The sequence below is a fragment of the Salvelinus alpinus genome, chromosome 4 (genome assembly GCF_045679555.1).
Source record: "Salvelinus alpinus chromosome 4, SLU_Salpinus.1, whole genome shotgun sequence".
Lineage (NCBI taxonomy): Eukaryota > Metazoa > Chordata > Actinopteri > Salmoniformes > Salmonidae > Salvelinus > Salvelinus alpinus.
Genome location: NC_092089.1, coordinates 68,572,618 through 68,586,981, shown reverse-complemented (window position 1 = coordinate 68,586,981; position 14,364 = coordinate 68,572,618). Strand labels below are relative to the sequence as shown.

Below are 14,364 nucleotides of genomic sequence, written 5' to 3'. Positions count from 1 at the left end.
TGCATGACATAAGTATTTGATACATCAGAAAAGCAGAACTGAATATTTGGTACAGAAACCTTAGTTTGCAATTACAGAGATCATACGTTTCCTGTAGTTCTTGACCAGGTTTGCACACACTGCAGCAGGGATTTTGGCCCACTCCTCCATACAGACCTTCTCCAGATCCTTCAGGTTTCGGGGCTGTCGCTGGGCAATACGGACTTTCGGCTCCCTCCAAAGATTTTCTATTGGGTTCAGGTCTGGAGACTGGCTAGGCCACTCCAGGACCTTGAGATACTTCTTACGGAGCCACTCCTTAGTTGCCCTGGCTGTGTGTTTCGGGTCGTTGTCATGCTGGAAGACCCAGCCACGACCCATCTTCAATGCTCTTACTGAGGGAAGGAGGTTGTTGGTCAAGATCTCGCGATACATGGCCCCATCCATCCTCCCTTCAATACGGTGCAGTCGTCCTGTCCCCTTTGCAGAAAAGCATCCCCAAAGAATGATGTTTCCACCTCCATGCTTCACGGTTGGGATGGTGTTCTTGGGGTTGTACTCATCCTTCTATTCCTCCAAACACGGCGAGTGGAGTTTAGAGCAAAAAGCTCTATTTTTGTCTCATCAGACCACATGACCTTCTCCCATTCCTCCTCTGGATCATCCAGATGGTCATTGGCAAACTTCAGACGGGCCTGGACATGCGCTGGCTTGAGCAGGGGGACCTTGCGTGCGCTGCAGGATTTTAATCCATGACGGCGTAGTGTGTTACTAATGGTTTTCTTTGAGACTGTGGTCCCAGCTCTCTTCAGGTCATTGACCAGGTCCTGCCGTGTAGTTCTGGGCTGATCCCTCACATTCCTCATGATCATTGATGCCCCACGAGGTGAGATCTTGCATGGAGCCCCAGACCGAGGGTGATTGACCGTCATCTTGAACTTCTTCCATTTTCTAATAATTGTGCCAACAGTTGTTGCCTTCTCACCAAGCTGCTTGGCTATTGTCCTGTAGCCCATCCCAGCCTTGTACAGGCCTACAATTTATCCCTGATGTCCTTACACAGCTCTCTGGTCTTGGCCATTGTGGAGAGGTTGGAGTCTGTTTGATTGAGTGTGTGGACAGGTGTCTTTTATACAGGTAAAGAGTTCAAACAGGTGCAGTTAATACAGGTAATGAGTGGAGAACAGGAGGGCTTCTTAAAGAAAAACTAACAGGTCTGTGAGAGCCGGAATTCTTACTGGTTGGTAGGTGATCAAATACTTATGTCATGCAATAAAATGCAAATTAATTACTTAAAAATCATACAATGTGATTTTCTGGATTTTTGTTTTAGATTCCGTCTCTCACAGTTGAAGTGTACCTATGATAAAAATGACAGACCTCTACATGCTTTGTAAGTAGGAAAACCTGCAAAATCGGCAGTGTATCAAATACTTGTTCTCCCCACTGTATGTGTCGGCAAATAGATCCCCTTTGTCCAAGAAACCCACTGGGCCAGAGTCCTCTGAGGCATTATCCTGCTCATTGGGGTGCAGCTCGGAAGTCTTCATCATACCTGAAAACGCTGGTATCTTCATGCTCACTTTCTTCTGGTTCGATTTCTGAGCTTTCCCTAACCGATTCCATCTCAAGATTTTTAGGAAATGGAGCATGTAACCATCACTCTCGTAGCTGATTCATACGTGAAATTAGTAGGCTTGTATTTTGGAGACAAAGTTTTCTATTTAGCACCATTATTTCTGCCTCGTGTCATTCTCCACACTACCATACTCCTCTGGGTGTGTATACCTGCTGCTGGTTTGTCATGTTAAATTGTGATTAGAGAGCCGGTGTGCCCTGGCGGACAGACTACAAACCAAAAAGTCTTAGCTGCACTCTTAGGATTTTTTTTTTAGATTTGTTCCTAAAGGTGTACAGTAGCTTGTCACTGGGGTGGTACCCTGTAAGGTACGTAACTTGTACCTTTAGTTACAAGTACATAATTTTACCCCAGTTCATACCTCAGATAGTACCTTTCTTACATACGGTATACCTCACACATTCAAAAGTGTGCTTTAAGAAAAAGTACATTTTGCCATTATTGGGAACCACCACAGTGACAAAGCCATTTGTTAACTGAAAGTAACAAAAAGGTACCTCTGACATAGATCACTTAAACTGGTACAACACTTCTACTCTTGGGTGGCCAAAAATAACTAACTGAAAACCATGGCCCAACTAAACCACGCCTCCAATATAATTTTCCAGTGTGCCTTGCCTTTTCGAGTGAATTGTAGAGTTACCACCCATGACTGTATTTGTTAGTGACAAAGACATGGTTGTTGAATTCATAAATGTTCAGTCCTGTGGCCTTCACCAAGTGAGTTCCTAGGCGTATGTTATCATTAAAATGAAACTCTTTATGACAATACATTACACATCTCAGAAGGCCTTATTTTGAGGCCTAATTTTACCCTAATACAGTGGCCTGAACCTCATGATCTACAGGCCACATCAGGCCTGCAAGTGGGGTTGCAAAATTCCAGTAACCTTTCCCAAATTCCTAGAAATCCTGTTTGAAGGATTCTGGATTTCCTCCTTTTCCAAACAGGATTTCTGGAAACCTGGGAAAGTTACGTGAGTTTTCAACCTTACCTGCAAAACACATTATGCTCGCTTGCAAAGTGATGTGTAATTCCTATCGGAATCCAGCAAGAGTTAAGATATCCAACAGTTCACCCGCAACCTGCATTTAGAATGACTGCCAGGGTTGGAAACATTGTGAGGAGACTACCTAAGCTATTTAAAAACTCGAACAGCCATTTCATTAACAGGTGCAAAAAATCTAACTAATTGATGTTATTTATCTTTGTGTAGCATAAGATTGATCAATCAATAAATCAATCAATCAATGTACATGCAAAACCCCAGATATTAAAAACTATTTTAAAAAGTCTACCTACAGTAGAGCATGCTGGGAAATATGATAATGATTATGGTATAAATTTGCCTTTTTAGAGTACCATCGCAGTGACAAAGCTGTTCATTTTAGGTGGCAAAAATGTATCGTTGAACCTTTCTTCAATACATTGCTTTTCTGATAAGCAAAGGTACAGATTGGTACCATCAAGAGTTGTGGGTACACAAAATATGTTTGTACCCAGGGAAACAGAAATGTACCTTCACCGTACATTGAAAGTGTGATGATTGTACCTTTATATTCAAAATATTGGGTACCATTATACTAGATTATCTGCACATGTACCCTAAAAGGTATCAAACTGTATTATGTGAGATCATATGTGTACCTCTGAAAGTACATTGTGTATTTTGATATTTTTGTACCTTAGGGAACAATACCTCACTCTTATTTCTAAGAGTGTGTAATGGACAAGTGATGGCGCTATTTTTCAAAAGAAAGTGTAGGGGCCACATCATGATTGTAGGCTTACAATTTTATTTGTTGCAAGCGATATCTTATGTTGTAAAATGTCATGTGATGGTTTAAATGTTCTAAATTATTGGGCTGTGGGCCTATGTAACTGCATTAGCCATGTGTGACACGGTAGTAACCATAATTTTCGATCATGTTTCCCAGGGGACCCTAATTAGCGGTGAGCATGTAAAAGATTAAAAGCACCCCAGTCCTGTTTGTACCTGGTTTCAGTTTGTACCTGAATGTCCTCTGTGTGTATTGGCTGTGCAGTGTTGCTGCATCGGTCATTTGTTTGAGCCATTTGAGAACCATGCTGTCTTGATCATTTTTTGGGGGTGTGGTTGAATGTTGGTTTATCTTTATCAGTCTTTGGTGATTTTAAGGTTGACAAAATCCAAGAGCTTATTGCTTTGAAAGGTTTGGAGAGACTTTGATGGCTGTGGGGCATTGCTAATCATCATCAGAGGAAAGAAGCGGTGACCCAACAGAAGAATACAATGAGCAGATACACATGAAGACTTGACACAGGAAGTAGGAGGTGAACATCGTTTAATATTTTTCAGTTGTATTAAGAGTGCGCCCATCAGGTTCCTGCACAGTCTTGTCCCCACATACCGCTGCCCATCCATCCATTTAACACATAAACGCTACTAAAACAAGTTTGTTCCTTTTGAGATAACTTGTGCAACAAAAATTCTAAGCTATTATATATTCTTTATTGCAGAGTTCACTTGTAAAAGGCAAACATTTGAAACGATAGAAATTACATGTTGACCTATAGTGGCTAGTAATGAATTGTGTTTTGTGTGTTTCGTTAAAGGGGGTTCTGAGCTCCCTTGTCTAACTGGGAAACGACAACATCCCAGTGTGTGTGATTGGTGTAGAATGCATGTGCCCTTATCAATCGATTTAATGTTGAAGAAAGGTTGGGGCACAAACGTCAATTGAACGTCCATTTCACGTTGGTTCAAAGTCATTTTGTTGAAATGACTTGGGAACAACGTTAACTCAACCATTGTGTGCTAAATGGGAAGAGAGTAAAAAGAAAATGCATATTGTATTGATAGTCTCGGGTGTTTTCTGTGTTTTCCTATTGGTGTTTAGTTTCTCTGGCGTCAGTTGGCCTTTAAGTGTGTCTGAGTCTGCTGTCTGTCGTGGTTTCTCTTCCTTGTTGCCCTTCTGCATCTTCTGTTGAGGAATCTACTCAAATTTGATATCCGTACTAGAGGGGGAGACATGGACAAACACAACATCACATCACCTATCCGACAAGGAATTGCTTGAATATGTGGTTGTTCTGTTCAATTCTTTCTTTCTTTTGAGTCCACTATCAAACCGTGATATCTTGTGCACTGTACTGCAGTAGAATCTCTATCATCTTTAACTGGCATATTTATCCAAGTATGTGTTCATTTTGCAACACAATACTTTAGCCTAGCAAGAGGATACATTGTGTCGACATTGTGCACTTCTTTACTTAAGAGCTAAGGCTGGTGTAATTCTATACCTTGATTGTATCTCCTATGGGCAACAACGCAAAACATTTCTTTCCCGTGCAACAATTTCAACCCTTTCCCATTGTTGCCAAATATAGCTTTTGCATCCCTTGAAGAAGTGAACATCAGGCCTAAAACATGTTACATTGGGAGTGACCTCACCTGCGCTACAGAGGCATTTACTCCAATGGGCTGTAGTTCAAGAAATGCACAAACACATAAGATCAGAATTCTTATGGAAACAATTGGAAAATATTGAATCATTGGAAAAACTGAAATAGTCACACATGCCAGAATATCATCACACAATCAGCCATGTCACACTGATAAACCACATAGTAGAGTTGTACTTACACATCTGCGGGTTTGGGGGACATCAATACCAAGGGGACTTCTACTCCGACATCACTGTGGCGAAACAAACATTTACATTGTCAGCGGGCAACATAATCTGTCCAACAATGCCTCACTGACACAGTATGTATATACACTGAAGAAAAATATAAACGCAACATGTAACCATTTCAAAGATTTTACTGACTTACAGTTCATGTAAGGACATCAGTCAATTGAACAATAAATTAGGGCCTAATCTATGGATTTCACATGACTGGGAATAAAGATATCGATCTGTTGGTCACAGATACCTTAAGAAAAGGTAGGATACGGGCGTGGATCAGAAAACCAGCCAGTATCTGTTGTGACCACTATTTGCCTCATGCAGCGCGACACATCTCTTTCACATAGAGTTAATCAAGCTGTTGATTGTGGCCTGTAGAATGTTGTCCCACTCTTCTTCAATCGCTGTGCAAAGTTGCTGGATATTGGCGGGAACTGGAACACGCTGTCATACACGTCGATCCAGAGCATCCCAAACATACTCAGTGGGTGACAATTCTGGTGAGTGTGCAGGCCATGGAAGAACTGGGACATTTTCAGCATCCAGGAATTGTGTACAGATCCTTACGACATGGGCCGTGCATTATCATGCTGAAACATGCGGCGATGGCAGCAGATGAATGGCACGACAATGGGCCTTAGGATCTCGTCACGGTATCTCGGTGCATTCAAATTGCCAAATTGCAATTGTGTTCATTGTCCGTAGCTTATGCCTGCACATACCATAACCCCACTGCCACCATGGGGCACTCTGTTCACAACGTTGACATCAGCAAACCGCTCACCCATACAATGCCATACATGCTGTCTGCCATCTGCCCGTTTACAGTGCCTGCCTCGGATTCATCGGTGAGCATTTGCCCACCGAAGTCGGTTACAACGCCGAACTGCAGTTAGGTCAAGACCCTGGTGAGGACGATGAGCACGTAGATGAGCTTCCCTGAGACTGTTTCTGACAGTTTGTGCAGAAATTCTTCGGTTGTGCAAACTCAGTTTCATCAGTTGTCCGGGTGACTAGTGTCAGACAATCCTACAGGTGAAGAAATCAGATGTGGAGGTCCTGGGCTGGCGTGATTACACATGGTCTGTGGTGTTAAAGCCGGTTGGACGTACTGCCATATTCTCTAAAACAACATTGGTAGAGAAATGAACTCAATTCTCTGGCAACAGCTCTGGTGGACATTCCAACTGCACTCTCCCTCAACCTTGGAGACATCTGAGGCATTGTCTTGTGTAATAAAACTGCACATTTTAGAGTGGCCTTTTATTGTACCCAGCAGAACGTGCACCTGTGGAATGATCATGCTGTTTAATCAGCGTCTTGATATGCCACACCTGTCAGGCTGATGGATTATCTTGGCAAATGAGAAATGCTCACTTACAGAAAGGTAAACAAATTTGTGCACAACATTTGAGAGAAATACGCTTTTTATGCATATGGTTCATTTCTGGGATCTTTTCTTTCAGCTCATGAAACATGGGACCAACACTTTCCATGTTGCGTTTACATTTTTGTTCAGTATATACATGTATGTCATATATCAACTCCGGTTCTTACCTGGCTGTTAGGCCTCCCAAGAGGCCTCCGCTGGAGACCAAGAGGTTCACCTTGATTTTGTAAGAGACCATGATTCCCTGCATTCCTTTATCCATGCCAGGACGGATGCTAGGAGAGGGGAGGACAGGACAAGGATGGGTTACCTCAGGCATTTAAATGCAGTAAATGGTTTTTTTAATCATCATCTACAGAAGGAGAGGAGGGTGTGGTTGAGCTATGTCTTGGGGAACCCACTGACTCACATTGTGGTGGAAGCCAGGTTGGTATCCTCATCCTTTAGTCTGCCGTCCACGGCCAGACCACGCTTCTCTTTGTTGTTGGACAGCAGAGGGATCACCGTGAACGTCTTCTCCAGGGTGGATTCACCTTTTATTTCCTCCCTGCACAGGACGACCACACAAACAGGAAGTTGTGATCCACCAACAGTGAAAATCCAAATCTACTTTATTATTGTTTGAGTTGAGTATTGGGGTAAAATAGACATAAGGCTTAGTAATTCTAGATTGCAGTAGTAATGGAATGAATGTGTTCTTGACTTACGCAAATTCCTCAGTAAGAACCGTCTTGGAATATTTATCAGACTGGTAAAGCAACACCTCTGTTGTCTGCTCAACTGGTCAAAAAGAGATGTTTCAGCCATAATCAAGATTTGAAACACATGTACAAACGCAATGAGAACTCGCGTCACAACCACTCACCTGTAATTTTTATTTTCTTCACCACTTTGGTGGTTTCATTGTTGATTTTGACATTTACAGGGATTGGGTCTCCATGGAAATAGAGCTGAAGGTCACCAAATGAAAGCAAACATGTTCAAATCAAAAGGTATCATACAGAATGACCCATCAATAGAAAACTAGCACAGTAATCAATGTTCTCCTAGACTTACAGAATAAAAGTCTACAGGCCTACCTCCTTCTCAATGGAGGCCTCCAGGTGGACTGGCTTGTCAGACATCATGAAGTTCTTGCTGATGTCAGCCTTTGGTCCAGCAGCAACTTTGCCTGGGGCAAACTGGATCTTGCGAATTATCAGACGGCAAGTGTCCCTGACAGGAGAGAGGAAGAGAGGGAGAAAACCATCAGAATACACAATAATCTGATTCCTAGCAACAGCAAATGGCATGTACTGTACAGTTGTGTTAAATTTGTGGCATTCCACTAATACATACTTCTTGCTAATTTTCTCATCAGGGTCATCTGCCTCCTTGGCGATGTATGCTTTCACCTCATAGTCAACACCACAAGACTGCAGGGGTAGAAAACATTTGTCTTTAATGAAAGGTTTAAAACGAGAGATTGAAACAGCGAGAGAAAGAGAGAAACTAACGTACCTTGCCAGCATCCTCTGGTGCAGGCTGAAGGCCGACTGAGCATGGCAGGTTGGTATCAATCTGAAATGGACAGGAAGGAAGAAGTGATGAGATGTGAATAGATACAAACCAACAGTCTAGTATGTCCATTCCCTGAATGGGAATGTCCATGGTGACAAAGCCTCTGATGTGGTTTCCAACACCGTCTAAGAGAGTGGACCGTAATCACACTTTGTGTGGCTGAACAGTGAGCTCTGCACTGACATATTGTGGGATGCCATGTGAAGGATGAGATGGAAGGCAACACAGTGAGACTCACAGTGAAAGTGAAGGGATGGCCTTGGTCCCCACATTTCTTCAGGAGGGCCTCCTGCATGGGGGTGTTGGCTGGTTTGGTGTCAACAACAGGGTAGATCTGCATCCTTTTAACCCAGATGTCTTTTCTGAATGACAGTCCGATCACATCCAGGTCATCACTACCATAACGGAAGGCGCATGCCAGATACACCCATACTGCAGAAAGATAGGGCTTCGGTATTAAGACTGAACCTCGATTGGTTGAATGTGACTTCATGCGTGTTTTCAGGGTTCAATAGATACAGTGAAATCAACTGAATGTTACCTTTCCTGCCTTCAAGTTCAGCAGGGTCTACCTTTATCACCCCATCTGCAAGAGAAGATGTAGATATAACACACACACACTCACATTTACACTACTCTGTAAAGAGCAGTAACGCCTAAAGATATTCAGAGAACTTTATAACACACCGACAATGTCAACACTCTCCACATGGTCCACAAAGTCTCTCTTCCCCAGGTAGAGAGCAATCTAGGAAAAAGGGAAAAGGGGGGTTACTTCCTGCCTGACATCAACACCATATGGATAGGTCTAATCTCAGTTATCTTGATGGAGCCTGAAGAATCGCAGTGCTATATACATATAGTTTGGCTCTGTTGGAGAAAGCCTATGGATTCCTGCTCTGTTATGCGATAAGTGCATCAGAGCAGGCCCTGACCAGTGTGTCCCTCAGTGATGATGTCAAAGGGGGTTCTTACCGATTCGTTGCCGCTGGTCTTCTTGTAGACTCTACAGAGGGAGGGTGATAGGAAGAGTTAGGAGTTTAGATTCTAGTTTGGATTCAACAAATCTGTTTCATGGTCGGACATCCCAGTACGTTGCTTAATTTATAGTGACCTACCCTAACTGGCCTGTTGTCAGCTCCAGTTAAAGGATGAGGCCTATACTCCCCCTCCCTCCATCCCTCCCTCCTCCCACTGAGGCTCTGGATGGATTAGGACCCAGGGTGGCATGGGAGCCGCTGGCATTACTGGTACAACCCCCTAACTTCACATAACACTTATGCAACCATAGATCTGTCTGAAGGGGAACCTGACCTACAGTTTGCTTTGATCTGGTTACAACAGAAACACTACTGAGGAGTTGTTGACAATTACTTGGTTTGCATATTCATTTTCTCATATATGTTGTTTTCCAACGATATCTCATAATGGCTCCCGAGTAGCGCAGCGGTCTAAGGCACTGCATCTCAGTGCAAGAGGCGTCACTACAGTCCCTGGTTTGAATCCAGGCTAAATCACATCCGGATGTGATTGGGACTTCCATAGGGCGGCGCACAATTGGCCCAGTGTTGTCCGGGTTTGGCCGGGGTAGGCCGTCATTGTAAATAAGAATTAGTTCCTAATTTTTTTTTTTAAATATAAATAATAGAATCCTATCTATTCCTTTTCTATTTTTTTAATATCAGTACTATACCATCAATATAGTGTGCATCGCTTGTCTATTTACTTGCGTCTTTCCTTGCGTATGCTAGGCTCTGGGCTGTTCGTTTTAAACTGCTCTATTCCGGATCTAATCCAGAGATGATCTGTCCTAATCAGGATTTATCTGGATCCTCTTAACATAAAGCCCCAGAGGTGTCACACAGCCCTGATAGCCTTAGGCAATGTGCTATAGGTTAGGTGTCAGGGAGAGTTGGGATGTGCAAAAAACTCATTTCCAATTCGTACATCCGTATTAATACACACGTGTACATGTGTGTAATAGGACAAATATAAGCACCCACCTAATTATTATTATTATAAATTAGCCATCGTTGTTAGTTGATGGGTAAATTTAAAAGATACTCACTTTGCCATGTCTGTGGTGAATTGGATTAGGTTGTCTGTAGAGGTAGACAAGAATGGTTAATAAGCCAATACGGGACAGCATTACAATATAATAACAAGTACAGTACAGCTCAACACAACAGAAAAGGCACTGTAACATTTTCCTAAATAAGATCGCAAATAAGTTATATGGTGAAGCAGGACAAAGGGAGTAGAAAACAAACGAATTAGTCTTTGATTTGTCTAAACCAGTGTAGCTAATCTCTAGGAGGGGAGATTAACATAACGATGCACTGGTCCGCTAATCTGAGTTGAGGTCAGATTAATCCCCCAAATGGTTGTCGTAACAAATTCAAGTCAACTTCATAGAAACACTGTTCAAGATGCTAACCCTCCCGGTTTGTCTGAAGTTCTCCATAAGTGGACTTAACCTATCAGCAAGTATTAAAGCTGTTAAAATCTGAGCTGGTCCGATTTAACTCTGTACACTGTCTAAGCCTGTCCGAGGCTGCCAATGTAAACATACTACAATGATTGCCAATACAGGTGATGGATGAATATTTTTCAAATGGGCACATCACATGCCCTGTCCATTCAAAGGTGGTAGAAGTTGGTAAAATCATTCCGAGTCTACAATAAATAAAACGTTATACTCTGTGCCTAGTGTCAGTTCTAAAAACATTAGATAGATACATTATATCTGCAATGAAAGATTAAGCCAAAATGTTCCTTCCATCCCATGACAATAAGGCAAGGTGGGCAATTCCATCCCTAGGCAGCCTCAGAGTAGAGGTTATTGTTCCAGTGCATCCCTAACCTGAGCACTGTTAGAGCTAAAAGCTTGCTCAAACTGAAAACTATTTTCCATCCTTGCAGTGAAGGCTACACTGCACACCCATCTATATATTCTAGTCAGTCATTCCTAAAATCAACATTATAATTATCACTTACGATATAGGTTAAACACAAATACAGTTCTCTGAGATGTAAACAAGATATGGTGTCATGCACGATATAATCCTCCATGCATCATGTCATCTTTCCCCAGGAGGCTATGCTGTGGATGTAAAGCAGGGTCAGCCGGGGCTTGCAGTGTACTCACCTCCTCAGTGTCCTGACTGTGTCTTTTGTCTGAGCGTTTGTGAGCGTCCTTCACCTCCCGTCCTCCGGTCTTATAACTCGACCTCTCAACCTCGCCACCCTCCCCTCAGCTTCCCCGGCACGTTATAGGACACTACATTTAGGCCCAATCCTATTAATTAATTAGCTGGCTGCTGTTTTGGGGATACAACAGGGTTAAAAATAAGCAGAGTAGGGGACTTAAAGGGATTAGGTCCTGAGTAATGTGTTGTTGAATGAGTGGGTGTGAAGAGTAGAGGGCATTTGGTTGGATTACAGGAAATATAATGTAACAAGGGTCTTGCCCTTTGTCAGTCTACATCTCTGTGGGAGAGTTATGCTGTCTGGGTCCACTTTGGGCTTGTATTCTCTGTGGTGCTTTGGCTTGCACTATGAGTCAGAAGAGAAGCATAAAAATACCATTGGCGATGCCACCGCCCAAAAGGGTACCAGTCTTTCACCCTAGTGTGTGTATTTGTGGCATACAGGCCATGTGTTTGTCTTTCTGTCTTCCTGTCTGTTTTTCTGTGTCTGTTTGTCTGTCTTTATCTGTCTGTATGTCACGGCTGTCTTCTTCCTCCTCGTCAGAGGAGGAAAAGTTTGAAGGATCGGAGGACCAATATGCAGCGTGGTATGTGTTCATCTTGTTTTTAATAGAAAGAGAACACTTTGCGAAACTAATACAAAAACAATAAACGACGACCGTGAAGCTAAATAACAAATAGTGCTGACACTAAACACTACACATAGACAATCACCCACAACCCACAATACAAAACAGGCTACCTAAATATGGTTCCCAATCAGAGACAACGCAAAACACCTGTCTCTGATTGAGAACCATATCAGGCCAAACACATAGAAATAGACAAACCAGACATACAACATAGAATGCCCACTCAGATCACACCCTGACCAAACAAAACATAAAACATACAAAGCAAACTATGGTCAGGGCGTGACAGTGTATCTGTCTGTGTGTCTGTTTAAGATCTTATCATGAACCACTAAGTAGATAATTATGTGCCAAATAGTGGTTTTCTTACTTAACTTTTTCATGTGGTTATGTCACTAAAACTCTCTCATGTGGTTATGTTAATAAAACTCTCTCATGTGGTTATGTTAATAAAACTCTTTAATGTGGTTATGTTACTTAACTCTTTAATGTGGTTATGTTACTTAACTCTTTAATGTGGTTATGTTACTTAACTCTTTAATGTGGTTATGTTACTTAACTCTTTAATGTGGTTATGTTACTTAACTCTTTAATGTGGTTATGTTACTTAACTCTTTAATGTGGTTATGTTACTAAAACTTTTTCATGTGGTTATGTTACTTAACTCTCTCATGTGGTTAAGTTACTTAACTCTCTCATGTGGTTAAGTTAATAAAACTCTTTCATGTGGTTATGTTACTTAACTTTTTCCTCACCCCTTTTTCTCCCCAATTTCGTGGTATCCAATTGGTAGTTACAGTCTTGTCTCATCGCTGCAACTCCAGTACAGACTAGGGAGAGGCGAAGGTCGAGAGCCGTGCGTCCTCCGAAACACAACCCAACCAAGCCGCAATGCTTCTTGACACAATGTCCACTTACCTCGGAAGCCAGCCACACCCATGTGTCGGAGGAAACACTGTACACATTGGCTGGGCCAATTGTGCGCCGCCCCAAGGGTCTCCCGGTCGCGGCCTGCTGCGACAGAGCCTGGACTAGAATCCAGAATCTCTAGTGGCACAGCTAGCACTGCGATGCACTCGAGGCCCCCACTAAAACTCTTTCATGTGGTTATGTCATTAAAACTCTCTCATGTGGTTAACTCTTTCATTGTGCACAGTCCTGTCTCCACAAAGAAATAGCTCACCAGTGTTTCAAAGGGGAACTAAAAAACAGCACGGTCTGGATTGCTATTTCTGATTGGCTGGTAAAGCCAACCAGGAACAATGTTCTCTCAAGTGGATGGTCTGTTTATTCCACCAAAAGGTGGCCTTTTGTTCAGTCTGGTTTTGTTTAACCTGATAGAAGTAAAGCTTTTGAACATGTATTATCATATAAAAAGTTATCAATGCATCAGGAATGTGGGCAGATGTATGATATGTTACATTAATGTGTTTGTTTATTAAGACAGTAATAATAAATAAAAATGTCCCTCTTGTATGGGTTAGACATGGTGTAAAGTGGTATTAGGGCTTGTGTTTTGGTTCGTGTTGTTGCCAGGACAACAGATGGTTGTTCAGCCAAGTCTTGTGCAGATGGCTGGCACAGCGAAATGTGAATTGATCTGTTGACTCGAATGGTGCAGCACTCAACGTGATAAGGAGATTATGGGGTCTCTCCAAATTATCCCTCTGACTTGATGGTGTAGGTAGGTCAACATGAGGTCAACAAGTGAAAGGTATCTCTATTGTGTTCTTACATGTTTGACACCATTGATATAATAGTTGACATCAGTGATACAATGGTTGTCAGATAGGGTTTAAAGCAGTACTGATATCCTTTCCACTATTATGTGGAGACCCCTACTTTTATGATCTTTCCTTGTATTGGTTGTCATTTCCACTTAAATGCACAGTCTGTAATAGCAATCTCTGTCCAAATTCACACAAGACAGATGGTGACACTCAGGTAGCTAGATTGAATGATGTCTGGCCTCAGCAAGCTCTCACAGTCTCTCTGCAGAGTCAGACGTCCAAACCCTTGTCCCTAAACGTCAATCAACTCCATGGCGAACTGAATGGTTAAGGGTTCAGGTTTGGGATAGGGTTCAAAGAAAACCAGCACCTTGCACTGGGATTGAACACACAACCCCCGGAGCTGGAGCGTGTGGCTTACACACATTCACCATTCACATCCACAACGCCCTAATAAAACCCAAGCAACAATGACAAGCTACTGGGGACTGACAATCTGGATGGAAAATTACTGAGGTTAATAGCAGACGATATTGCCACTCCTATTTGCCAC

The 14,364-nt window shown here is 42.5% G+C and overlaps 1 protein-coding gene across 2 annotated transcripts; it reads right to left on the bottom strand.

Moving 5' to 3' along the window:
• Window positions 1–3,926: 3,926 nt before the first annotated feature.
• arr3b (arrestin 3b, retinal (X-arrestin)) lies at window positions 3,927–11,506 on the bottom strand. 2 transcript variants are annotated; one of them, XM_071398649.1, is made up of 16 exons: window positions 11,389–11,506; window positions 10,309–10,342; window positions 9,216–9,246; window positions 8,928–8,988; window positions 8,782–8,826; window positions 8,479–8,672; window positions 8,181–8,240; window positions 8,019–8,095; window positions 7,760–7,895; window positions 7,546–7,630; window positions 7,388–7,460; window positions 7,090–7,227; window positions 6,848–6,955; window positions 5,245–5,298; window positions 5,053–5,082; window positions 3,927–4,616 (listed from the first exon to the last, which is right to left on the bottom strand). In XM_071398649.1, exons 2-15 carry the CDS (start codon window positions 10,314–10,316, stop codon window positions 5,070–5,072), a joined length of 1,083 nt encoding a protein of 360 aa, XP_071254750.1. In that variant the 5' UTR covers window positions 10,317–10,342; window positions 11,389–11,506; the 3' UTR covers window positions 3,927–4,616; window positions 5,053–5,069. The 2 variants fall into 2 exon arrangements, with proteins under 2 accessions (XP_071254750.1, XP_071254749.1); XM_071398648.1 differs by lacking the exon at window positions 5,053–5,082 and having other exon boundaries at window positions 4,462–4,616.
• Between the last annotated feature and the right edge of the window lie 2,858 nt (window positions 11,507–14,364).